The sequence below is a fragment of the Lampetra planeri genome, chromosome 55 (genome assembly GCF_965212315.1).
Source record: "Lampetra planeri chromosome 55, kcLamPlan1.2.h2, whole genome shotgun sequence".
NCBI lineage: Eukaryota > Metazoa > Chordata > Hyperoartia > Petromyzontiformes > Petromyzontidae > Lampetra > Lampetra planeri.
In genome coordinates, this window is record NC_136161.1 from 1,517,246 (window position 1) to 1,542,261 (window position 25,016).

Sequence of the window (25,016 nt, forward strand, 5' to 3'; positions counted from 1 at the left end):
CGCACGAGGCCCTACAACGGAAGCAAGGCGTTGGTTGCAACGCTGCTGTCGTCGCAGCCCCGGGGTTGGTGGTCGCCGAACCCCAAGTCGTCAGCCCACGAGAGGAGGCGTTCGCCACGGGACGACCAGGGGACTGGAGGCCGGGGGCCCGGTCGCCTCTGCGATCGGGCCGAAAGTCGGAGCAACCAAGATCTACTCCGACCCTCGTCACGTGCTATAACTGCGGCCTCCGGGGCCACGTGGCGTCCGGGTGCCGCGCTCCGCGGCAGCGCGCCATGGGAGCTCGGCTGGACGACGACCGAGAGCCCAAGTCATCTCTACAATCCCCGGCAAGTCGCGGCACCTCACACGCTCGGCCTGTTTATTCGGCACACATGGGACGCCGCGTTGCGGCGGAGGAGGGCCGGTTAAGGTTCGGGGATTCGGTTCGGCGAGGGGGGTTCGGCCGGGACCAGGGAGACATTGAATGGGCGGAATTGGGGCATAGAATTGTGGCTGCTTCGGCGGGTTCGTCCGTTGTTACGGGATCTATTGATGGGGTTGAGATTAGGGTGTTAGTGGACACGGGGGCATCGGCAACTATTATATCGGACCTCATTTATAATATTCTTCCAGTCCAATGTCGTCCGCTGCTTCCAGTGGATGTGCCATTTTACGCCGCTAATGGGGGATCGTTGGGCATTATCGGTCAGGTTAGGGCGTCCATTTGCATTGGAGATATCAAATTATCGGGACCCGTTTTCGTTTCGTCTTCCTTGGCAGTTCCGTGTCTTTTGGGCACTGACTTTTTGGCTAAAATGCCCATTAAAATTCTTATCGATCAACGATGCATTGAACTGCCATCGGGTCGCCGGATTTCATTTTTGACGGGCCCTACTGACATTCGGACGGCGTGCGCTACGATACAAGCGGTGGCGACGCAGACAGTGCAAGTGCCCCCGGGTTCACAGATGTTGATTCCCCTCCGGTTGCGAAAACCATGGGTGAGGGAGGCTTCGGGACAGAGTATGCTTTTGGGTCCTTCTAACAAGGCTGTCGGGGGTCTTGATTTATCGGTGGCTCACACTTTGGTGCGGGCTGACAGGGATCCGTTTGTGATGGTTTTGAACGCGGGGTCGCGACCAGCTGTCATCCCGCAGGGCACCGTGCTGGCTCACGCGGCGCAGGTTCCTGGGGATGATGGGTTGGTTGCGCAGGTGGGCTCGAGCCCCGCGCGGAACGTTGAGCCAAGGGAAGACCTTGAGTGGGTCCATTCGTTATGTGCCGCCTCGGACGATTTGTCGGCGGCGCAGTTGGGTGCGCTGCGCGAGTTGCTCATTGAATTCTCTGATGTATTCAGTAAACATAAGTATGACATTGGGTGCACGGATTTGTTGCACCATCACATTGAAACGGGCGATGCGGCGCCGGTCAGGCTAAATCCCTTCCGACTGAGTCCCGTGGAGAAGGAACATGTTCAGTCGGCTGTTAACGATATGCTAGAAGCCGATATTATTTCACCCTCCTCTAGCCCGTGGGGAGCGCCTATTGTGCTGGTTAAGAAGCAGGACGGGTCCCTGCGATTCTGCGTTGATTTCCGTCGCCTGAATAAGATCTCTGTGGCTGACGCGTATCCGCTCCCCAGGATGGATGAGTCCCTCGATGCATTGTCTGGTGCGCGATATTTTTCGACTCTTGATTTGTTATCGGGGTTTTGGCAGTTGCCGCTCGACGAAGAGTCGAAACCTAAGACAGCATTTCGGACTCCAGGGGGGCTGTTCCAGTTTAACCGGTTACCCATGGGACTTCACTCCTCTCCAGCGACGTTTCAGCGACTTATGGAGCTGGTTTTGTCGGGCTTGCAGTGGGATACATGCTTGATTTATATGGACGATGTCATTGTTTTCAGTAAAACGTTTGAGGAACACCTCCGGCGATTGAGAGGGGTGTTCTTGCGAATGCGATCGGCTAAGTTGAAATTTAAACCGGCCAAATGTCACCTCCTTCGTAGGTCCGTTAGATACTTGGGTCACATTGTCGATTCTTCGGGGATCTCCACCGATCCCGCGAAGACGGATTGTGTCGGTTCATGGCCGACACCTACGTCCGTTTCCGACGTGCGTAGTTTCATCGGGTTTGCTTCTTATTATCGGCGGTTCGTTGAGCACTTCGCCACTATTGCAAAACCCTTGCACGCTCTAACGGCGAAAGGAGTGAAGTTCAAATGGGGACCGGAGGAGGAGGCCGCGTTTCGCTCCCTCCGGGACGCCTTGGTGGGTGCCCCACCCTTGTGTTATCCCGATTTTGCCAGTCCCTTTTTGCTGGACACGGATGCTAGCAACACGGGCATTGGGGGGGTGCTATCCCAAGTCGTTGGGGGTGTCGAAAGAGTTGTCGCCTACGGTAGTAGGGTGTTGTCTCCGGCGGAGCAGCGCTACTGTGTCACCCGTCGCGAGCTGCTTGCCATTGTTTTTTTTGTGCAGCAGTTTAGGCCATATCTGTATGGTCGTCACTTTACAGTCCGAACGGACCACGCGGCGCTACAGTATTCATTGAGGGTCGCCCAGCCCTCGGGCCAGTTGTCGCGTTGGTTGGAAGTCCTCCAGGACTATCAGTTTACGACTACGTACCGTAAGGGGTTGCGACACACGAATGCCGATTGCTTGTCGCGGTTGTTGCCTTGTGATGAATGCGCGTGTTTGTCGGGATCGGCGCGCTGTAAACCGACGCTTGCGGGGGAGATAGGGGCACTGGCTGCGACAGCGGGCGCACCGAGTGGGGATGATTCCACTGCCTCTCAGGGTCGGGACTCGCTGCTCTCGCTGTCGCTCAGCGAATGGGGCCGCCTCCAGATGGCGGACAGCTCGCTGCTAGCATTGCGCCGCAAGGTTGGGGGTCCCGAGGGGGACCAGGAGCGTACCGGCTCCTATGTACTTGAGCGGGGCGTGTTATTAAAATGGGACAGTTTGTCCCGGCGGAACGCACTCGTGGTGCCTTCCGCTGTGAGGGGGAGGGTTGTCTTGGCGGCACACGAACGCCTCTTGCACTTGGGAGTTAACAAGACGCTTGCCCTGCTTCAGCGTGACTATTACTGGCCGGGAATGGGAAGTGATGTGGTGCATATTCTGAAGGGGTGCGTTGAGTGCGCCAGGCGTAAACCACCGGCCGTGGCAGCTAATCCACCGCTGCAATCTATTCAGGTCTCGCGTACCAACGAGCTCGTGGCACTCGATATTTTGGGGCCCTTCCCAGTCACGCCGAGAGGGAATAAATATTTGTTAGTGGGGGTCGAATACTTTACCCGATGGCCTATGGCGTGGCCTCTCGCTAACCAGTCGGCAGCGGCTGTGACGGATGCCTTCGTCCAGGGCTATGTCCTGGACAAGGGGGCTCCCGAACGCCTGCTGACCGACCAAGGTAAAAATTTTTCGAGTAAATTGTTGCAAGAGGTGTGCGATCTGTTGGGTACCAAGAAGGTGCGTACCTCCCCGTACCACCCGCAGACTGACGGGATGGTGGAGAGACTCCACAAAACCTTGACTTCCATGCTGTGCCAGCAGGTGTGCGAGGCACATGTAGATTGGGACCTGCAGGTCCCGGGAGTCCTTGCCGCGTATAGAATGGCCCCCCATGCAGCTACGGGGTTTTCCCCATTCTATTTGATGTACGGTCGGGAAGCTGACCCGCCAATAGAAACGCAACTTGGCCTGTCCGCTCCACGAACTAATTCTAATTTGGCAGAACATATTAAGTTTAATATTCATAAGCTGACAGAGGCGAGGGAGGCCGCACGGCTTAATTCGCGGGCTCGCCAAATTGCTAATGAACGGTTGCGGGCACGGAAGGTGTCCATGCACGAATGGAAACCAGGTGACAGGGCCTGGCTGCATTGCCCTCAGGCACCCTTGGCTACGTCGCCTAAATTGTTGAGACCGTGGAGGGGACCCGTGGAGGTCGTGCGCGTTGCACGGCCCCAGTGCGTTCAGATAAAGTGGGGAAAGCGCCGGTGGTACGTTCACCCCTCCCGACTGAAACCGTTCTCGCCTCCATATGGCCTCCCCTTGTGTCGTGATGGCCGGGCGTGTGACGTGACCGGCGACCCAGAGGGGGAAATGTCTCTGCCTGATCCACACGTATTGTCGCCTGATCTGCTCCCAGGTGTCTCGGAACTGACAGCTGCCGATCACCGGCGGCCGGATCTCCGCGGCGGGGCCGGCCCTTTCAGGCCCGTTCCGCGCCGTCTGGAGCGGCCGGAACCGCCGGACGGTCGTCAGTGTCCCGCCCCATACGATGGACCAGCCAGACGGACTCGCGCCAGGTCGTGCTACTTTGCATGACCTGCCTCGTGAGGAGTCGGGGCAGCTGGAGCGCCTCGTCACTGCGTGTAGTCGCAGGGACGTGGGGCGCGTTCGTTTCGTATTTGCTCGTATCGTGTTATTGTTGACTTTTCGCGTTCATTGTCAATCTGTACATAGTTATTCTTGTTGTTGTTGTTGTTGTGTTATGTTACGGGGCACACTCGGGGGGTTATGGGGTTTTTTTTTGTTGGTTGTCGTTTTATCGTCGTGGTTGGTTGTTGTTAGCAGCCGGGCCGGCTGCGAGCTATGTGGGAGGGGGTGATGTAGTGGTGATACGCGCTGGGTGTATATGTCGTGTGCCAGCGCGTATGTACGGGTGTGTGTGTGGTGACGCGCGCTGACGGGGAGGAGCAGGCGTCAGTGCGCGGGTGGGGGTAGTGCTGCTGATTGGCTGTGTGCCGGTGACGCGCCCAGAGGGAGTGATCGGGTAGCAGCGCGGTGTGATTGGTCGGAGAGTGGAAACACGCGCTGAGCGGAACCGGATCGTGGGGATAGCGCGTGGGGATTGGGTAACGGAGGAGCGGTGCCGACGTTGAGGTCCGCATCCGCTCCGTCTCCCGGGAAGAAGGGGTATATAAGGTGATGCACAGAGGAGCAAGGGGCAGAAGTGGAACCATCTAAGAATGAAGACGAAGGTGTAGAGATAGAGCCCGGAGAGGAGAGTAATGGAGAGTAGAAGAGAGTAATGTATAGTGTGTAGCCAGCGAGATAGAAAGGTCTACACGAGCTGAGTAATGTATAGTGTGTAGCCAGCGAGATAGAAAGGTCTACACGAGCTGAGTAATGTATAGTGTGTAGCCAGCGAGATAGAACGGTCTGCACGAGCCGAGTATGCATACGGTGTAGCCAGCGAGAGAGAACGGTCTGCACGAGCCGAGTATGCATACGGTGTAGCCAGCGAGAGAGAACGGTCTGCACGAGCCGAGTATGCATACGGTGTAGCCAGCGAGAGAGAACGGTCTGCACGAGCCGAGTATGCATACGGTGTAGCCAGCGAGAGAGAGGCAAAGTCTACACGAGGCGAGAGAGGAGAGTGTAGCAGAGGCGCAGAGTCTACACGAGGCGAGAGAGGAGTGTAGCCGAGGCGCGGAGTCTACACGAGGCACAGAGAGCCGGCAGCACAGAATCCTGAGTCAAGAGAAGTGCGGTGTGAAGAAGAGAGGCCACGCGTTGTATTGTTACAAGTCAAGATTTAATAAAAGAAGTGTGTTCCCGTCAAGGAGTTTCCTGCCGTCATTTTCCAATACTTCACATACATTACAGTACTTGATGATGCTGTGTTGGTAATGGTCGATGAACACGTTTCACAATGGATTTTTTACATTTGTCAAACTAAATACATTAATCAAAGGTCATTGAATGGTTTGCTTACTTGAATAGCATTGCTCACGAAGCATTACATAAACAAATGTGCCAAAACGAATGAGACTGGGACATTAGATTGCATTTTACCACGTTTGAAATTTGTTATCTTAACAAAAGGATAAAGCTATATTGTAATAAAGCTATATGTTGTCAAGGTTCGTGTGCTTCCTGTCTTACTCAATGGAGTCAGTGCTTCTTATCTTACTCCATGATACATGCATATGCTCGGGGAAGCATAGGAGATACGTCTGACCTATTTACAGAATGTTGCGGTATCGATTGGACGACTGTATATTCATAGGCTACTACAGGAAACTAAGAGGAAGCCTGCTACCTACATGAGGCCAACTGCATTTTTGGGAATATGGCTCTCATTTACTTGGCTGACCCTGCTGAACCTCTATGATGGAAGAGGTGATCAAGGGGTCCACTATGAACCTCTTGGTTGCATCAGATTGACCGTTCCTGTCAAAATGTAGGGAAAATGGGAGCAGCTTGCTGACTGCCAGGAGAAACTTAGAAATAATACAATTAATGTACAATAACTGAACATGAAATCTAAGATTAGATGAAGAGCGTATCAATACACATTTAAAATAGGAGTTAGACAAGGTGACACGCTTTGGCCAAAGTTTTTCACAGCAACATAGAAATATGATTTTCCAAACAATTGGTGTTAAGAAACAAAGATGCAAATGATAATGGTGAAAAAAATAATTATCTCAGATTTGCTAATGATTCAATCAAATATGGGCAAGATTGTGGCATTAACTATATTGAGTGGACGAGAGGTAGAATACAATATTTGTTTGTATTTTCTCGGGCACGTGATCAATGTGTGTCATGAAAGAGAACTTGAATCCAGATAATGGCTAGATATTGAAAGTTGTCAACATGCTTAATAAGTGCATAGGAGAATAACATAACCTTTCTCTTTTTAGCGTTGAGGACCAGTTTTAGGCATTAAGTAGAAGTTGAAGAAGATTGTCGAAGTAATGTTGTAGATGAGAGATGGCAGAGGTGTATTGACCACGACTAATGATAATGGACATTATTGCATGATTACACAGTATTTAAGTAATGTGGAATATTTAGCTGGTGTATTTATAGATATGTCAAGAACGTGATTTGACATGTTCTGCTTTAAATGCGTTCAAAGGAGTAAACCGGAATTAATTCAATATATGTATTACACTTTTATGTCAGACAAATATAAAACATATGGATCTCATGTGCAAAATTTGTATTGTTCACAGGTGGCTGGAATAAATCCAAACAATACGTATTAAAGAAGTCCAATGATACAAAATGTGTAGATACAGGACCAAATCATCCACCCAGGTAATATATGCTGCACAATTGTCATGACAAGTGATATGGTAACGGGTTTATTATCATTCAATAATGCTTAAAATTTTAATTAAAACAAACTCAATGAAAGGGTAGTTAATTAAATAAATCGAAATTCTAGCGAAGAATAGAAAGAAATTCCAAATGCTAAATACATAAAGTAATCTATAATTACAAAAAATAGATTGGCAGTAAACATCAGTTGTCGAGCTGAATATTTGATAATCTGTTTAAACTACTGTATATATACACACATATCTTTCACAACTTTCACACACGAATAAAAAAAAAACTTTCTATATTGGACTATACAGGTTATTTCTTCATATTTGAGTTACAACTGTACTTCAATTTAGCGGTCATATTTCATATCGTAACTTTTATAACCTCTATATTTCTACTTTCGACCCCTTTGACAAGTTTCATTGACATATGTATATCTAATTACACAGCTTTACTGTAGTACCCGACGTAACTACACTCTCTCTCAAAAGATAACAAGAGGTTTAACCTTGCTGGCAAAAAAACAGGAAGTGTTAAGATGTTCAAACACCAAACAGAAACCTTTTGCAAAGAATCATGTCTGCATTAACCGCACATATTTGTGCTGCAATGTTCACCACAAGTATGTGTGGTTAATGCAGACATGATTCCTAGTAAGTGGTTTATATTTGGTATTTGAACATCCTAACACCTGTTTTATTTCCAAAAAGTGTAAAACCTATTCTTATTTTTTTCATACTTTGAGACTGGCAAAACAGGTCCCATTTTACACTATTTCTGTTGCGCTATGCTATACTGGTTTGCTATGCTCTGTCTCCATCTCTATCTTGTGTGCACTACACAGAGTTCTGTCTTTAACCCACTGCTGCTGTTCTTCTCTGCAGAAAAGTTTGTATTGACACAAAACATGTTATTAACCATATGTAACATCACGTTAGACATTTTCACATTATAAACCAGTGTTTGTAACATGTTGCCTTACATTAAATATTGTTTATACAGTGAGGGAAATAAGTATTTGATCCCCTGCTGATTTTGTACGTTTGCCCACTGACAAAGAAATGATCAGTCTATAATTTTAATGATAGGTTTATTTGAACAGCGAGAGACAGAATAACAACACCAAAATCCAGAAAAACGCATGTCAAAAATGTTATAAATTGATTTGCATTTTAATGAGGGAAATACGTAATTGACCCCCTCTCAATCAGAAAGATTTCTGGCTCCCAGGTGTCTTTTATACAGGTAACGAGCTGAGATTAGGAACACACTCTTAAAGGGAGTGCTCCTAATCTCAGCTTGTTACCTATATAAAAGACACCTGTTCACAGAAGAAATCAATCAATCAGATTCCAAACTCTCCACCATGGCCAAGACCAAAGAGCTCTCGAAGGATGTCAGGGACAAGATTGTAGACCTACACAAGGCTGGAATGGGCTACAAGACCATCGCCAAGCAGCTTGGTGAGAAGGTGACAACATTTGGTGCGATTATTCGCAAATGGAAGAAATACAAAAGAACTTTCAATCTCCCTCGGCCTGGGGCTCCATGCAAGATCTCACCTCGTGGAGTTGTAATGATCATGAGAACGGTGAGAAATCAGCCCAGAACACGGGAGGATCTTGTCAATGATCTCAAGGCAGCTGGGACCATAGTCACCAATAAAATAGTTGGTAACACACTATGCCGTGAAGGACTGAAATCCTGCAGCACCCGCAAGGTCCCCCTGCTCAAGAAAGCACATATACATGCCCATCTCAAGTTTGCCAATGAACATCTGAATGATTCAGAGGACAACTGGGTGAAAGTGTTGTGGTCAGATGAGACCAAAATGGAGCTCTTTGGCATCAACTCAACTCGCCGTGTTTGGAGGAGGAGGAATGCTGCCTATGACCCCAAGAACACCATCCCCACCATCAAACATGGAGGTGGAAACATTATGCTTTGGGGGTGTTTTTCTGATGAGGGGACAGGACAAATTCACCGCATCAAAGGGACGATGGACAGGGACATGTACCGTCAAATCTTGCGTGAGAACCTCCTTCCCTCAACCAGGGCATTGAAAATGGGTCGTGGATGGGTATTCCAGCATGACAATGACCCAAAACACACGGACAAGGCAACAAAGGAGTGGCTCAAGAAGAAGCACATTAAGGTCCTGGAGTGGCCTAGCCAGTCTCCGGACCTTAATCCCATACAAAATCTGTGGAGGGAGCTGAAGCTTCGAGTTGCCAAACGTCAGTCCCGAAAGCTTAATGACTTGGAGAAGATCTGCAAAGAGGAGTGGGACAAAATCCCTCCTGAGATGTGTGCAAACCTGGTGGCCAACTACAAGAAACATCTGACCTATGTGATTGCCAACAAGGGTTTTGCCACCAAGTACTAAGACATGTTTTGCAGAGGGGGCAAATACTTATTTCCCTCATTAGAATGCAAATCAATTTATAACATTTTTGACATGCGTTTTTCTGGATTTTTTTGTTGTTATTCTGTCTTTCACTGTTCAAATAAACCTACCATTAAAATTATAGACTGATCATTTCTTTGTCAGTGGGCAAACGTACAAAATCAGCAGGGGCTCAAATACTTTTTTCCCTCACTGTATATCATGATTCCTTAGTATGTGTGTCTGCCACATAGTGGTAATGTTGCGGTTTGCGCACCGCGCTATGAACCTGGCGACCTGAGTTCGATTCCCGCTCATGGCCAACACCAGTGACAATTATCTGAACCGTTCCTGGGCCCCCCTAGGTCGGCTCAGCCTCAAATGAGTATTTGGAGTGGTGTGGAAAAACATCACCAACTGAGACAAAAGCAGTCTTGTGTGGTGCTGGCTACCCACCCCCTCGTGTCCTGTGCCGGCCTTCATTATGTGCTGGCTAATCGCACTTGTCTCAACAGTTAAGGCGATGCAGGGGATCTTTGTATTTGTCTTTTGCGCCACTTTAAACAAATATCATACAATGCACATTTTCCAGCTGCGTGTACAAATTTTATATCGATCTTTTCTAAGACCTTGTATTAATGTATGATGAAATTATTTCGCACCGTATGTAACAGTTCTGAAGAAATCAGTTTTCAATCTAGATTTCAAATTGCGTAGCTCCAGTGATTTCCTAAAATCAGAAGGAACAGTGTTCCAGAAGTCCACAGAAGTGCATCTGAAAGTGCGCAATGCAGTGACTGCCTTTGTTCGATGGTTAGCCAAAAGCCGCTGTGAGGATGACCCGAGTTTGCATGATGGTTTATGCTCTTTGACGAGATCAGCAAGTTTTTGTGGTTCATTTGTGGCAAAAACTTTGTGTGTAATGAGTGCGACATTATAATATATTTGTTCGGCAACTGAAAGCCAATGGAGCTCAGCGAGCATTCAACAGATATGGTTGAATTTTTCAGTACTCGTTACGACACGTGCCAAAGCATGTTGTACACGCTGCAGCTTCGTAATGTTTTTTTGCCAGACGTACCTACTCTAACCTTTGCTGGAAGTAGTAGTTAATAATCGAGCCTTGTCGATAATATGCTAGGCATTAATGTGTTGGATATGTCACAATTCAATAGTAGTCGAATGTGTCGTAGAGTCGTGATATGAAATTGCAGGACTTGACTATATTAGCACGTGGTGAGCAAACAACATATTCTGGTCGAGTACGGTGGCATGGCTGTTCAGATGATTATAAACTGAATCCCCGAGTCTGCGACCACCACACCTGATCCTCCTACAAATAGTTTAACCTGAGGCCGAGTGACAACCAGCAGAACCTCCAATTTTCCTGGATTGAGCAGCATTTAGTTTCGTGCAAACCACACTTGCACCACTCAGGTGCAATTTTCGAGGTTTTCGAGGCTCTTCATATCTAACTTTGACTTCACAGCGGTGTATAATTGTGTATCATCAACATCTTGATAGAAGTTGATATCATGCATTAGCGATCGAAGAGACATATGCTGAAAATAACATACGCCTTTGGACGGACCACTCGTATGCCAACTAGGCACGGCATAGGTGATTACTGTTTGTCATCCAGCTTGACGAACTGTGATTGACCAAAAAGGTATAACTCAATCCACCCCAGTGTCATACCTGATACTCCAAACCTTGACCATAGTTACCTTTTACAAGGAATCATGTCTGCATTAACCACAATACTTGTGGTCAGAATGCAACAAAAAACACTCTGATAATATATGCATTGTATTTGACCAGAGGACGCCTTGGCTTTCTTTTGGGTGGGGGGGCTTAGCTGATGGGGAGCAAAGGCGTAGGGGGGGCTAGGTAGTTGGGGGAAGAGGATAGTACAATAGAGAGGGAAGAAGAGGAAGAGTCAGGGCGGAAGGAGGAAATGTCAGTGATATAATTAAGGAGGGAATAGATGCGGGAAGACAGGAAGCAAGTGCCCAGGAAGTGAAAGTTCCATCAAAGTGTAATGTGGGCGTAAACGGCTTGGCGGATATGACGTCATGGGGGGAGGAGTCAGGGTCACGTGGGGGGAGATGGTATAGCGGGGAGACAGGAAGACAGCTGGGTCAGTCGGGGGAGTGAAGAGTGGAGACTACGTTGGGTGGTCGCCGTGCCTCAGCCTGGTGGCTGAGGGGTCATGACGGCGCCAGCCAGCGGGGTGGAAGAGAGAGTGTTGGAGATAGAGAGAGAGTGAGGCCACGCAGGGCGGAGGTCGAGGAGTGGCGAGATCGCCACACACACGGAGAGTAAGACTTGGCACCGTCGGCCAGCGGTGACCAAGCACGGAGGAACGACGGGCAGCGGTGGAGCTGCAGTAGGGGCAGCGGTGGAGCTGCAGTGAGTGCAGTCGGAGGACTGTACAGGAGTCTGCAGCGGAGCTGCAGAGGTGTGGAGGCTACGGGAGCGAGAGCAGCTACGGAGCTGCCAAGGGGAGATCTCTGAGCGAGGGCCGTGTGGGAAAAGTGTGAGAACCCGAATAAAGGACAACGGAGACAGACCCAGGATCGAGTCCTTTATTACAAAAGGATAGAGTGGGGGTAAGCGGATAGAGTGGAAGGAGCAAGGGAAGTGAAACAAATTGTTAAGGACATGAGGAAGTGGTCGGGGGGGGGTGTAACTCAGTAGAGATAGGTGATGCCTTGTCTGAAAGTAAGATACGGTTCAGGATACTGCCAGATGTATAAGTATGGGGGGATGAAAGCAGGTGGAGACCAAACGAGTTGACTAGGGAGAGAAGGGCAGAGGCATTGTGGCAACGAAGGTGGAGGTCGACGTCCTCCACTTTATCAATGTGGAGATTCCATTCAACAAGGAGGGGGGATAGAGGAGAGACGGCAGTTTAAGTGGTCAAAGAAGGAAATATGGGGTCCTGAGGGATGGTAGATAATGAGAAAAGTGATGCAGTAGCACGTGATCAATGACGTGAGTTTCAATTCAAAAGAAGAAGATCATTATTTGATTGTAGAGAAGCAGTCAAGCCATCTTCAGTAGTACAATACCGTATGTATAGACGGTATTGTGCTACTGTAAACCACCACTCCGCAGCATTCTCAAGCATCCGTAAACAACAAAGGATCGATGAAAAGTGCATTGCAAGATGCCAGATGGCTGTCGTAATGTTTCCGGATATGTGAAGGAAGATTTATATTGCCGTCTATGACAATGGCTGGTTAATAGGGCATTGCAGATGGTAAAGTGCCAGATAGCAGCGCTTTTGCTGTGTATATATATATATATATACAGTACCTGGGAATGTTAATGCAGATATGGACAAGAAACATTACTCGATACATGATTAACCTTCGATTATCTCACGTACCTAGATTAGCTTCCGCACCCCCAATAAACACGGTTGGCTACTGGCGATGCAAAAGGAGATCATCAAACATACATACATTAACATTGGTTGACAACCAGGAAACTTTGCACGTACCATAAAAGCAAACGTTTTTTTCTGCAGAACATTTACTAAACGATCTGCCAGATTCAAATCTCAATAAATTTTCCAAGTGTAATTGTTGGACCTAAACAATTGTTCTTGGCATGTATCTTAATTTGACATATGACCTATAGGGCAGATATTGCAATTGGATTAATAATGTAGGAAGAAGAGCCATATTTACACGACTTTGTGACGTTTTATTTTCCAGATTATCATCAAGTTTCACTACAACTCAAGACGCTGATGATGATGCCCAGACAGACGAGCGAGGTGAAGAACAAGGCTGCATTAAGCCAACATCTCCGTGTGCAGAAAGTACAAATTCGCAAAGGTAAATCAAAATTATGGCATGTCTATACTCTTTGGTTCTTTCGGTAAAGTCACGTAGGTATGAAATAAAATAAATCACGGCGTTTTGGGCGCAACACAAGCGTCCATCATCAGGTGGGAAAGCATGGTCTGCTGCTGAGGCAGACTGTTTTAAAAGGTTTGAAATGGGTGTAGCTCAAGGGTTATAAAGAAGTGGCCGGGGCTAGTGATGTTAATGTGAAAAATTAGCATGTAACTGTAAGATAAAAGAGCGGCCTCCTACACGAGGGCACGGAAGTGGCTATGTTAATGTGAGGGATTAGCATGATGTTAATGTGAGAAATGATCATGTAACTGTAGAAAAGAAGGACAGCGGCCTCCTAGACGAGCGCACAGAAGTGGCTATGTTAATGTGAGAGATTAGCATGATGTTAATGTGAGAAATTAGCATGTAACTGTAGAAAAGAAGGAAAAGAAGAGCGGCCTCCTCGACAAGGGAGTGCAACCCAACGAGTGTAATCCGAAGGGCCTGTGAGTATGAGAGTGCAATCCAAAAGACATGTGAGCATGAGAGTGCAATCCAAAGGCATGAGAGTGCAATGCAACGGACATGTGAGCATGTGAGATCTAAGAGAGAGGCATAAAGATAGAGACAGAGAGTCGAAATAACAGCTGACATATGCAGGTTGGATGGAAACATCACAGCAAGTTAAGACTTTACCTGGTTAATAACGTCCTTCCAATGATTGCTTAGCTTATACCCATCTTCTCGGTTGAAGTTGTGTCTATGTTTATATATTTGGATGGCTTCATGCACAAATCTTTTATGGTAGCCCGAAGGTTTGCAGAGTACCTTGTTCTCAGAAAAAAACATCATCATGCGAGCCCACCGCGTTATAACAATGATCAGCAACGGCAGAAGTATTGGTTCTGCCATGTTTCAAATCTGCCTTGTGTTCATGAACATGATCCGAGACATGTCGTTTCGTTTCCTCACTGTAACTGCTGCCGCAGACACAACTTAGTTTGTAGACACCAGGGTTGCATGTCGGGAATGACATCCTTCACAGATGGGATCAAATCACGGATTCTGTGTACTCTATTGTGTCGGACCTGGATCTTGTGTTTGTTTAAGATTTTGGAATTTTTTTTGGTAACACCTGGTATGGTAAGGTGATGGTTTTCATTGGGACCTCAGATGGTTGTCTCCCCATGGTTGGGGATACAGCTTTGCAGATTGTGTGGTCTGAGTATCCATTCATCTTGAGGGCTTGGTGTACGTGCTCCAGTTCACTGGCTAGGTGGTGCTGGTCGGAGATGCAGTGGCCCCTTTTAGTGTGGTGTTTTGATGAGGGAATTCTTCTGGGCTGGATGGTAGGAATCAGGCTTTCGATAGGAATCCGTGTGGGTGGCTTTCCTGTAGACAGAATGTCCCAACGAGCCAACAGGCCTCTTCACGATCAAAACATCCAGGAATGGTAGCTTGCCATCATTTTCCACTTCCATGGTGAATTTGATGGAAGGGTGTATGGAATTGATGTGGTTGAAACATTTGTTCAGTGCTGGCTGGTCATGTGGCCAGATGACGAAAGTGTCATCAACGTATCTCTTCCACAGGGAAGGACGTAGGGTGGATGGCTGGATGGCATTTGTTTCATATTTCTCCATGACAACATTCGCTACCACTGGTGATAAGGGAAAACCCATAGGGGTACCTTCATTTTGTTTGAAGAATGTACCATTCCAGGTGAAGTAAGTGTTGGTAAGGCAGTACCTCACCAAAGTTGCTACATCAGGATTCAGTCCATGTTGGACTAAGTCTTCAATGATTGCTATGGTGTCAGGTACAGGTACCTTGGTGAACAGAGGGACTACATTGAAACTGACAAGCAAATCATCTGGGGACAGTAAGATGTCCTTGATTAGAGACACCAAGTGAGCTGAGTTAAGTACTGCTGAGATGGTCTTGCCCATGAATGGAAGCAGGGTCTCAGACAGAAATCGGGTCAGTTTGTAGGTAGGTGAGTTGATAGTGGATACGATTGGACGAAGTGGAGTACCTTCTTTATGGATTTTTGGAAGGCCATAAAATCTGGGTGGTCTAGCAGCCAAAGATTTTAGGGAGAGCTGCTTGGTCGGTTCGATTAGAGAAGTCGAATTAGTGACAATATTGTTGTTTTTTGTGGACAGGCGGTTGGTAGGATCTTTGATGATTTTGGTATAACTGCCATCATTAAGAAGGTCCTGGATTTTGTTGTTATATGTGGTTTCATCCATGATGACAGTGGCATTGCCCTTGTCGGCTGAGAGGATGACAGTCATCTCTCTTTTTACATTGAGCGAGTTAAGAGTGCTCGTCCCTGCTGATGTTACTAATGGGTTTCTTAGCGTTTTTGAGGACGGCGGCTATTTCATATCTTTCCACGTCTGCTGGGATGTGTCCCAAAGCTTTGAGGGCTATGTCAACCTGGGCAATGATATCATCCATTGGGATATGTTTGGGGGTGACTGGAAAATTCAGCCCTCTAGCTAGTATCTATTTTAGGCTATCGGAAATTGGGCTGCTACTCTGAATGATAACAATCTTGTTAACATTTAATCACCAGGGAAGTGGAAAATGATGAAAAGCTACCATTCCTGGATGTTTTGATCGAGAAGAGACCTGATGGCTCGTTGGGACATTCTGTCTACAGGAAAGCCACCCACACAGATTCCTATCTAAAGCCTGATTCCCACCACCATTCGGTCCAGAAGAATTCCCTCATCAAAACACTACACCATAGGGCCTGTTGCATCTCCGACCAGCGCCACCTAGCCAGTGAACTGGAGCACGTACACCAAGCCCTCAAGATGAATGGATACTCTGACCGCACAATCCGCAAAGCTGTATTCCCAACCATGGGGAGACAACCATCTGAGGACCCAATCACAACCATCACCTTACCATACATAGCAGATGTTACCAAAAATATTTCAAAAATCTTAAACACACACAAGATCCAGGTCCGATTAAATACAGTACACAAAATCCGTGATTTGATCCCATCTGTGAAGGATGTCATTCCTGACATGCAATACCCTGGTGTCTACTAAGTTGGGTCTGCGGCAGCAGTTACATTGGGGAAACGAAACGACATGTCTCGGACCGTATTCGTACACACAAGGCAGATTTGAAACACGGCAGAACCAATACCTCTGCTGTGGCTGATCCCTGTTATAACACCTGAAGACGGAAGCTTGTGTTGCCTCCGAAAAGTCGTGATTTTTATTTTATTTTTATTTTACTTTTATTAATTTAAAAAAATTTACGTACATGACTTTACCGGAAAAAACCTAAGAATACGAATCCTTGCAGTCACGAAAGCTTCAAATCTAGAATCGCACGATATTGTTTTTTCTGAGACCAAGGTACTCTGCAAACCTTCGGGCTACCATCAAATATTTATATATTTTTTCCATTGTGTTGGCGTGTGCAGCAAAAGCGTCCAAGCATAGCCTGGTCGATTGTGTGTTGACTGACTCTCTGTGTCGTTTTACATAACATTTCGATACTTTCGGTAAAGTCACGTAGAAGGGAAGTAATAAAATAATAAAAATTAAACATAATAAAACAATTCTCACGACGTTTCGGCCACAACGCAAGCAGCCGTCCTCAGGCGTTTCGGCCACAACGCTGCTTGCGTTGTGGCCGAAACGTCGTGAGAATTGTTTTATTATGTTTTATTTTTATTATTTTATTACTTCCCTTCTACGTGACTTTACCGAAAGAACCAAGAAGATGAATCCCTGCAGTCACGAAAGCTTTAAATCGAAATTTCGATACTTTGCTAGGTTATTTAATTTTAGTGTGTTTCTTTCTCCCTCTAAGCCTGCGTACTTCTCTACGCGTCTCTTCGTACTCATTGACATGTAAATTTTGTCTCTAACCCCTCCCTCTCGCTGCCTCCGCCCCCCTCTGTCTATTTAAGGCCACCCCACAGAGACGATCACCCCTCTCTGTACCTGTGTTGCTCGCTCTATGTATCTTGGTGATATCTGTCTGCTTATATGTCTGTCTATAGTTTTCTGGTTAGATTTTATGTCGCTATTTCATTATACCTGATGACGATTGCTTGTGTTGCAATCGAAACGTCGTATGCTATTATTTAATTTATTATTTTATCTTTATACGTGACTTTACCGAAAGAACCAAAGAATAATTCCTGCAGTCACGAAAGCTCCAAAATTAAGATTGCTAATCTCCCCAATCTCTCTCCCTAATCTCTCCAATTAACATAGTGCTAATCTCCCACTAACACTACGGTGGTGCACAGGAGCGGCGACAGTGCTGTTGTAATGAGAGCAAGGATTGAGGGGGGGCGGAGTCTGGGTCACGTGGGGAGAGGGAGGAGTCAGGGTCACGTGGGAGAGAGGATTTAGGGAGAGAACCGAAAGGGGAACGGGGAGTTGAGACGGAGTGAAACGGGAGGAGGCCACGCTGGGCTGTACGGAGAGAGTGGCGCGGTCGCCACGCGGTGGGAGACGTCGACACCGTCAGCCATCGGTGTCAGACGCAGAGAGCTAGCGGGCTGTGGGAGGCTAGCTGTATACGGGGCAGCAGTGAAGCTGGAGAGCGGAGCAGCGGTGTGGCTGCAAGGCAGAGCAGCAGGGAGACTGCATATCGGAGCAGCAGAGTGGCTGTGGAGTGATCGTCGGGAGAGACGCGGGCCTGAGCGAGGACGCCGTGGTAACGAGATTCTATGAACCCAATAAAGGACAACGGAGATCGACATATGAGAAAGAGTCCTTTATTACACTGTCATACGGCGACGGGAGCTCATTTACTTTGACATACTAATCTCTCTCCCTAATCTCTCTCCCTAATCTCCCCCATTAACACAACTGATGTGCTTGCGTGTGGGGATGGGACTCTGTTCCAGCTCGGACCCCGCTTGCTTGCCCTTAGGCTACACCTCCCTCAAACATATATAACCCTTGTTGTAGCAGCTCTCTCGCTGTGTTCTTAAGTAGTTCTACTGCTGGGTTGTTTCGCCTGATGACGATCACTTGTGTTGCGATCGAAACGTCGTGATATATTATTTTTATTTCATTAAATTTTTCTACCTACGTGACTTTACCGAAAGAACCAAAGAGTATGGATTCCTGCAGTCACGAAAGCTTAAACTCAATTAGTATTTTATTTCGAAGTTAAAATGACCAAATAACACCTGACAAACAGAACAATAATGTATGTTGATAAACTTTGAAGTACACACATTCACTTCTGTTGGTTATTGTGAGGGAGAACACGAGACCTAAATATTTGTAATGATGTTATACCTCTCTAGCCATAAGGACTGTAATTAATTTATTAGAATTGTCTGAATACCACATTTGTATTTATACAAAATGAAAGTGATATTTAACATTGTAACGTGACGTGTTTATTTTTCAGTGTTCGTGTACAGAGTGGAGGACGCCCCATATTGGAAGGAAGTGAGCCGTGTAGTAATAAAGACAAGGTTGTCAAAATTGCCTCTTCAAAAGTAATATTTCAGACTATTATGAAGAAACTCACTTTGGACAAGTTTTACCCTCAAAAAATATCAACAAATGATGTTTTGAGAATAATTGGCTCCGAGGAATATCCTAAATATATTCAGGAACTTTCCAAGCATTTCCTCAGGAATGTAATGAGGGCAAATCCCAGGGCAAGAAACACAGAATATGGCCAGCGTAGAGTGGAAGAAGCAGATACAAGTGATGATGACAATTCAAGCAGCTCAGGCAGTGATGCGACAGCCGATTTGATCAATCCACTGGACATGATAACCGTGGTGTTTCTCTGCGCTGACAGCTTCTTACAACAGGTGCTTATGCAGAAGATGGCCCAGTGTCAGTTTGCCTTGCCTCTCTTACTGCCCGATTCGGGCAAAGGGAACATCACATTTATGTTGTGGGCCATGAGACAAGTTGTGAAAAACTGGAAACTACAGGAAAATGCATCCAGTATGGAGGAGTCATTAGTTAGCGTACCAATGACTTTCATTTCATTTATTCGGGTTGGAGAGTGTAGTGCTTCTAAATCAAAATTGCTAAATTCAATTCTTAGCAATGAAAACCATGATTTCTTTGTTCATCGGGAAATGGAATGTGGTGATATCCCTCGAAAATGTTCCGATGGTCTAGTTGAAATGGCTATGTTCTGTCCTTGTGGAAAATCAAATATAGATGTTTTCCAAACAGAGTTCAGCGTTTTAAATCTCCGTGGTGATGCCAAGGATCACGTAGTTCAGCTTGAGTTTTTAAAAGCAAACTCAAATGCCTTGTTCATTGTCACTGACATCGGAGAAGTAGATGTAAAACAAATGTCTATTCTTGCCAATTCGAATGCTCAGTTATTTATAAAAGCCAACCAGAAAGAAAATGACCTAAGCGGCAATACAATTGCAATCACCAACAGTTTGTGTGAGCTGAAAATAAAGGCAAAAATTATTCAGAAAGGGCGACACAATGACGCAGCATTTACTAAAAAACTACGTTCTAATATTACAAGATTGTTAACATCTATTGAAAACCATGGGACATTAGAAAGCATGGTCAAAGTTGCAGGAAGTTTAAATATTAGAATCGATGAATTTGAAAGTAAATGCAAAGAAAGCAAAGCTAAAGTTCAACGTATTATGGATAAAATATCTAAATCAAATGTGAAAGAAAGTAAACAACGATATCTCCCTTTACAAGGAGATCTGTGGCACAAGTGGGCAGATACCAACAAAGAACGGAGTCGTTTGAAAAACATCGGACATCAGTACAATGATGACTATATTAAAGCAAATCAAGCACAAATTCGCAAAGAACAGAAAGAAATTGGTTTTTCAGATGTGATGCAAATGTTTGTTGATTTTATATTGAACGAGTCAATAGAAATGAAAATGTTTGTTCTTCAGTGGATGCAATTAAAACTAAATGATCTATCTAGAGTTACATTTTCCAAGTTAAGAGATGATTACAAGAAAATATATGTTTATCTAGATGTTGATTCTAAAGAAAATGGAGCAAAATTGGAAGAAATTGAAAAATGTATGACGTCTAGTTCATTGGGATTGGAACATTTCATACGAGAAATTGGGCAGTTTTACGAAGCATCGAAATCAGTCCAGATATCTGCAGCGCCCAATACCATAGCACCTGCCTACCGCAAGGCACCGACACTCCCAGCTGTTGCTGCGGAGTTGTTCTTGGAGGGGTTTCCCTTGGAGTTAATGGATGGAGACGTTGGCTGTATTCCCATTGGCTGGGTGACCGACGTGCTTAAGGCAGTGAGGACTAGGCTTGGCCGAGACCCCCGCGTGTTCGTCCTGACCGTGCTGGGGGTGCAGAGCACAGGCAAGTCCACGCTTCTCAACACCATGTTTGGGCTGCAGTTCGCAGTGAGCAGTGGCCGCTGCACACGTGGCGCTTTCATGCAGCTTATCAGCATTGACGATGAGCTGAGACAAGAACTGGAGTGTGACTTCATCCTGGTGATTGACACAGAAGGGCTGAAAGCCCCTGAGCTGGCAACACTTCATGACAGCTACGAGCATGACAATGAGCTGGCCACGGTTGTTATTGGTTTGAGTGATGTCACGCTTATTAATCTGGCAATGGAAAATGTAGAAGAATTGAAAGATGTTCTGCAAATCGTTGTCCATGCATTTCTACGAATGACGGAAGTCGGGAAAAAACCAAAGTGCCTATTTGTGCATCAGAATTCAGGCGATGTCGCTGCTTCTGACAAGAACATGAGAGACAAGAAATGTCTTATTAATCAGCTGAATGCCATGACGGTGGCAGCTGCAAAAATGGAGCACAAGGAGTCCACTTACAGTAAATTCATGGACGTCATGGAGCACGACGTGAGTCGGGACAACTGGTACATTCCTGGTCTCTGGCATGGAACCCCTCCAATGGCTGCAGTCAGTGCTGCATACAGCGATCAGGTTTTTCAACTCAAACAGCACCTGATAAAGTATATTAAAAAGAGAACAAAAATACAGAAAGCTTCAAAACTGTCAGAGTTCAGCACTTGGATTGAAAGCATCTGGGAAGCAGTGAAGAAAGAGAACTTCATATTCAGTTTCAAAAACAGCTTGGTTGCCGATGCTTACAACCAACTGTGCATTCAGTATACAGGCTGGGAATGGGAATTTCGTAATGACATTATTTCTTGGACACAAGAGAGAAAGAATTACATAAACAGTTGTAAATATGAAAATCTTCACATACTTTCTCAACAGTTGGAACTTGAATTAGGCAATGAGATTTCAACAGGAAAAGCCAACTTACAGAAACAAATAATAAGCTACTTTGAAAACAAAAGCAATAATAACGTACATTTAGTTGAGAAATACAAAGAGGACTTCAACATCAGCACTAATCAAGTTGGCATGAAGTTGCAAGAAGAAGCCTTCAATAAATTCCTGGAGTTGATTTGTAGGAGACAGTCTGGACACTCCATTCACGAACTTGAAACCCAGAGTAAAAAGACAATTGGATCGGAAGTCTGTAAACTCCTTCAGCGCTGCAAAAAGGATACAGTTAAATTAGACGAAACACATCTAAAAACAGAGTATAACAACATGTGGTCAAAAGTGGTTACACACCTGCCAAAATTTAAATTGATTCGACACAATGTTTACATCGATATGACTAATTCACTGGGTAACAGTTATTTAGAAAATGAGAAAGCTGCTGGTGTGAAATTGCGTAAATTTGCAAGCCCTGCAAAATATTTTGAAACAATTGACAACAACCAATTTCAACTAAAACCTGAGCACTCAAGAAATAACGTAAATATTTTAAGCAAGATTCGGAATACGATAACAATGAAAAACTATACAATCGTGTACGAGTTGAACAAAGTTTCACGTATTATTATTGAAAGCAGCATGAAGTGTATTGAGGACAAAATAAAAATGAATGATTATTGCTCAACCTATAATAAAGATCTGCTGCAACACATCAGTAATGAACTGGAACAACAGCACAATAAAATATTTAGCAAAGAATTTGAAATAGATGTCATGGTATTCATTTGTTTTCATGCCATAGACATTTGGCAAAAACAACATGACATTTATTATCACAACAATGATCCAAATATTAAGATTAATACAATTAAGGAGTCATATTTTGTCATTTTTGAGGAGCTATTTCATCAAGGAGATGAAAATATGAAACATGCAAATACCTTTTGTAACAAGTGTCTGAAGCAGTCTCTGCTGGAGGCTGTCGACAACAAATTGGGGATGGATGTTGCGACGAATGTGAAGAGCGATAGTGGTGGCCCTACGTTTTTGAGCCGAAAACACCTTCAGCTAGCCATACACCTTCATTTGGTCGATGAGGACGACTTTGAAAATTACTACAGATACATAAACAAATATGCAGATTTTACAAAGGAATGGATAAAGGCTCAGGTCATAAAGCACTGCCAGAGAAATAATGGATCACACTCTCAGATGTACCATCTCTCAAGCGCCATTTTGAGCAATCTGATCAATGAAGTGAAGAAATCTGTGGAATCTGTCACAAAACAAATAGCCACTCCGACCACACTTTTTAAATTCTCAGAGAGCTTGGGCGAGTGTCTACTCAAACATATTATTATCAATAAAGATTTAATTGACATAGTTGGGTCTTTATCGTTCAAAGACAAAGAAAGTGTCAAACAATTTTCGGAAGAACTCAAGAGTTCGTTGGACTCTGCTGAAGAAGAAATGTTACAAGGGTTCAGTGTCGCCAGTGACGCCGGGTGCGCGGCGTGGTTGAGTCGTCTCCCTGTGCAACCGCACATCGAGCTCTACAAGAGTCTGGCAGGCTGTGAGAAGCAGTGTCCTTTCTGTGGGGTGCCTTGTGACCAGGGAGGTAGTGGACACGAGACACACTCTGCGGAGCTGCATTATCCTCAAGGCCTTAATGGCATTCGTATAATTTCTAACAAAAAGTTGGTAGCTGAAGTTTGCACAACAGATGTTGCTGGAAATAGGGATTTTCTAATTTCAGGTACAAATGACCAATGGGTTCCCTACAAGGAATACCGCACTATCAATGCTTACTTTGCCTCCTGGAGCATTCAGCCAGACACCAGCCTGGAGGCCACGACTTTCTGGAAGGTCGTGTTCTGCAAATACAATGAAGCATTTGCTGAAAAACACAATGTTTCACCAGCAGATATCCCTAATGCATGGAAAGAGATCGATACAGATAAAAATAAGATTAAGGAAGACTTGAAAACATCATTCGCATTAACATTGTGAAAGCAGTAGCTTGTTAAAATGTTAATCATAGTCATCACCCATCATCATTTAGATTACCAAGACCCCCCAAACCCCTCCGACCACCCCACACCCCCTCATTCACGCCCTTGCCTGTCCAAGTTGTCTCTGTGCCCACTCCTCATGGCCCCGTAGTCTTCTATCGTTCTAACACACCTGTCTTTGTTAGCGCATGTTGTTTTGGGGTGTGGTTGCTGTTATTAGTTTACTTATAAATACAAGTTATATTGTTAATCATCGCAAGATATTACTGTTATCGTCATGGGTTAAGGGCATGACAATTAGCTTACAGCAGTGTCTGAAAGTAATGGCCACGAGTAAATAGACTATGTGTTAAAAGATGTAAGTAGCTAATGTAAAGGGCGAGGCCTATGTATATGGAAAGCCAGTACGTAAACACTATTCGTCATACATTTGTGCAACTGTAATCAGAAAAAAAGTGGTTACAAATCTTCAAAATTAAAGTTTTTAAGAATCCATCATTTTGGTTATACTATGTTCTATTCCAGGTCATTGTCTGGAACTTTAAGGTTTTTTTTTGTAATCTACATTTAGGCTGTGCTAAGGGTGAGGTGATTTTAATCTGTCTTTAATAACACAGTTCTTATACCTGTGTTTATTATGCTTGTAATCAAGTGGTGTTGCTTGTAATCCCATGTGTGCCTAATAAATCCAGAATGGAATCACTAATATCTCAGAGTGATACTGAATGTCTGTGGTTTCAATATTTAAAACAATCTCCTAAGTGTCACAGTAAGCACCTGTTTAATTTTGAGAACACGGTCCTGAAAACGTCGTGACCTTAAATTCCAGGTCCTCCGGTTACCACGGTTGGCTACGTACGGTGTGAAAGAAGTTCAACATACGTCAATCTCCAATTAAAACTATTTCTATAACATGCAAATTACATTTTTTTATAATATTGTAGGGCTGTTACAGAGAGCCCGTTATGCATGGCAGCCTATGGTAAACAAGCACAGTGGGCGGGGCTACGTCAGTGCACGGGCAGGTGCCCTCTACGACGTCCGCGCTTCGGACGTTACGATCCCCCGGGGCCCCACCCCTCAGGGAGGGGGGTGTATAAAAGGGGAATGTATCGGGAGGCTCGGGAGTGATGTTTAGCTAAAGAAGAGGAGGAGGAAGACGTCTGAGATAGAGCCCTGGACTCCCCCTGGTACGCCGTCCTTATCAGGACCGCGCAGGCTCGAGCCAGTGGCGTGGTACCAGAGCCAGAGCCAGTGCTGGTCTGGACTCTGGGTACCGGGCCCGACTGACCAGTGTCGGGCCAAGATAGCCTCCCCTAGCCCATTAGTGGAGGACTCAGAGGCAGGCTAAGGTTAGCCTAGAGGTGTGTCCTCAGATAGACGGGTGAGGGGGCCGATACCCCCTCAATTGTGTATGTCACAAAGTTGGTATTCAAATAAACAAGTGTGCCTCCAACTCCGGTG

General features: G+C 45.6%; 1 protein-coding gene across 1 annotated transcript in view; it reads left to right on the forward strand.

Moving 5' to 3' along the window:
* LOC144735439 (interferon-induced very large GTPase 1-like) overlaps window positions 1-24,260 on the forward strand; it is a 57,371-nt gene extending 33,111 nt beyond the window's left edge. Inside the window, exons 4-6 of the mRNA XM_078617841.1 lie at window positions 6,959-7,043; window positions 13,167-13,289; window positions 18,702-24,260. Coding sequence (XP_078473967.1) covers window positions 6,959-7,043; window positions 13,167-13,289; window positions 18,702-23,550 — 5,057 coding nt within the window. The 3' untranslated portion in view covers window positions 23,551-24,260. The remainder of the gene's footprint in view (window positions 1-6,958; window positions 7,044-13,166; window positions 13,290-18,701) is intronic.
* The last annotated feature ends 756 nt before the right edge of the window (window positions 24,261-25,016 follow it).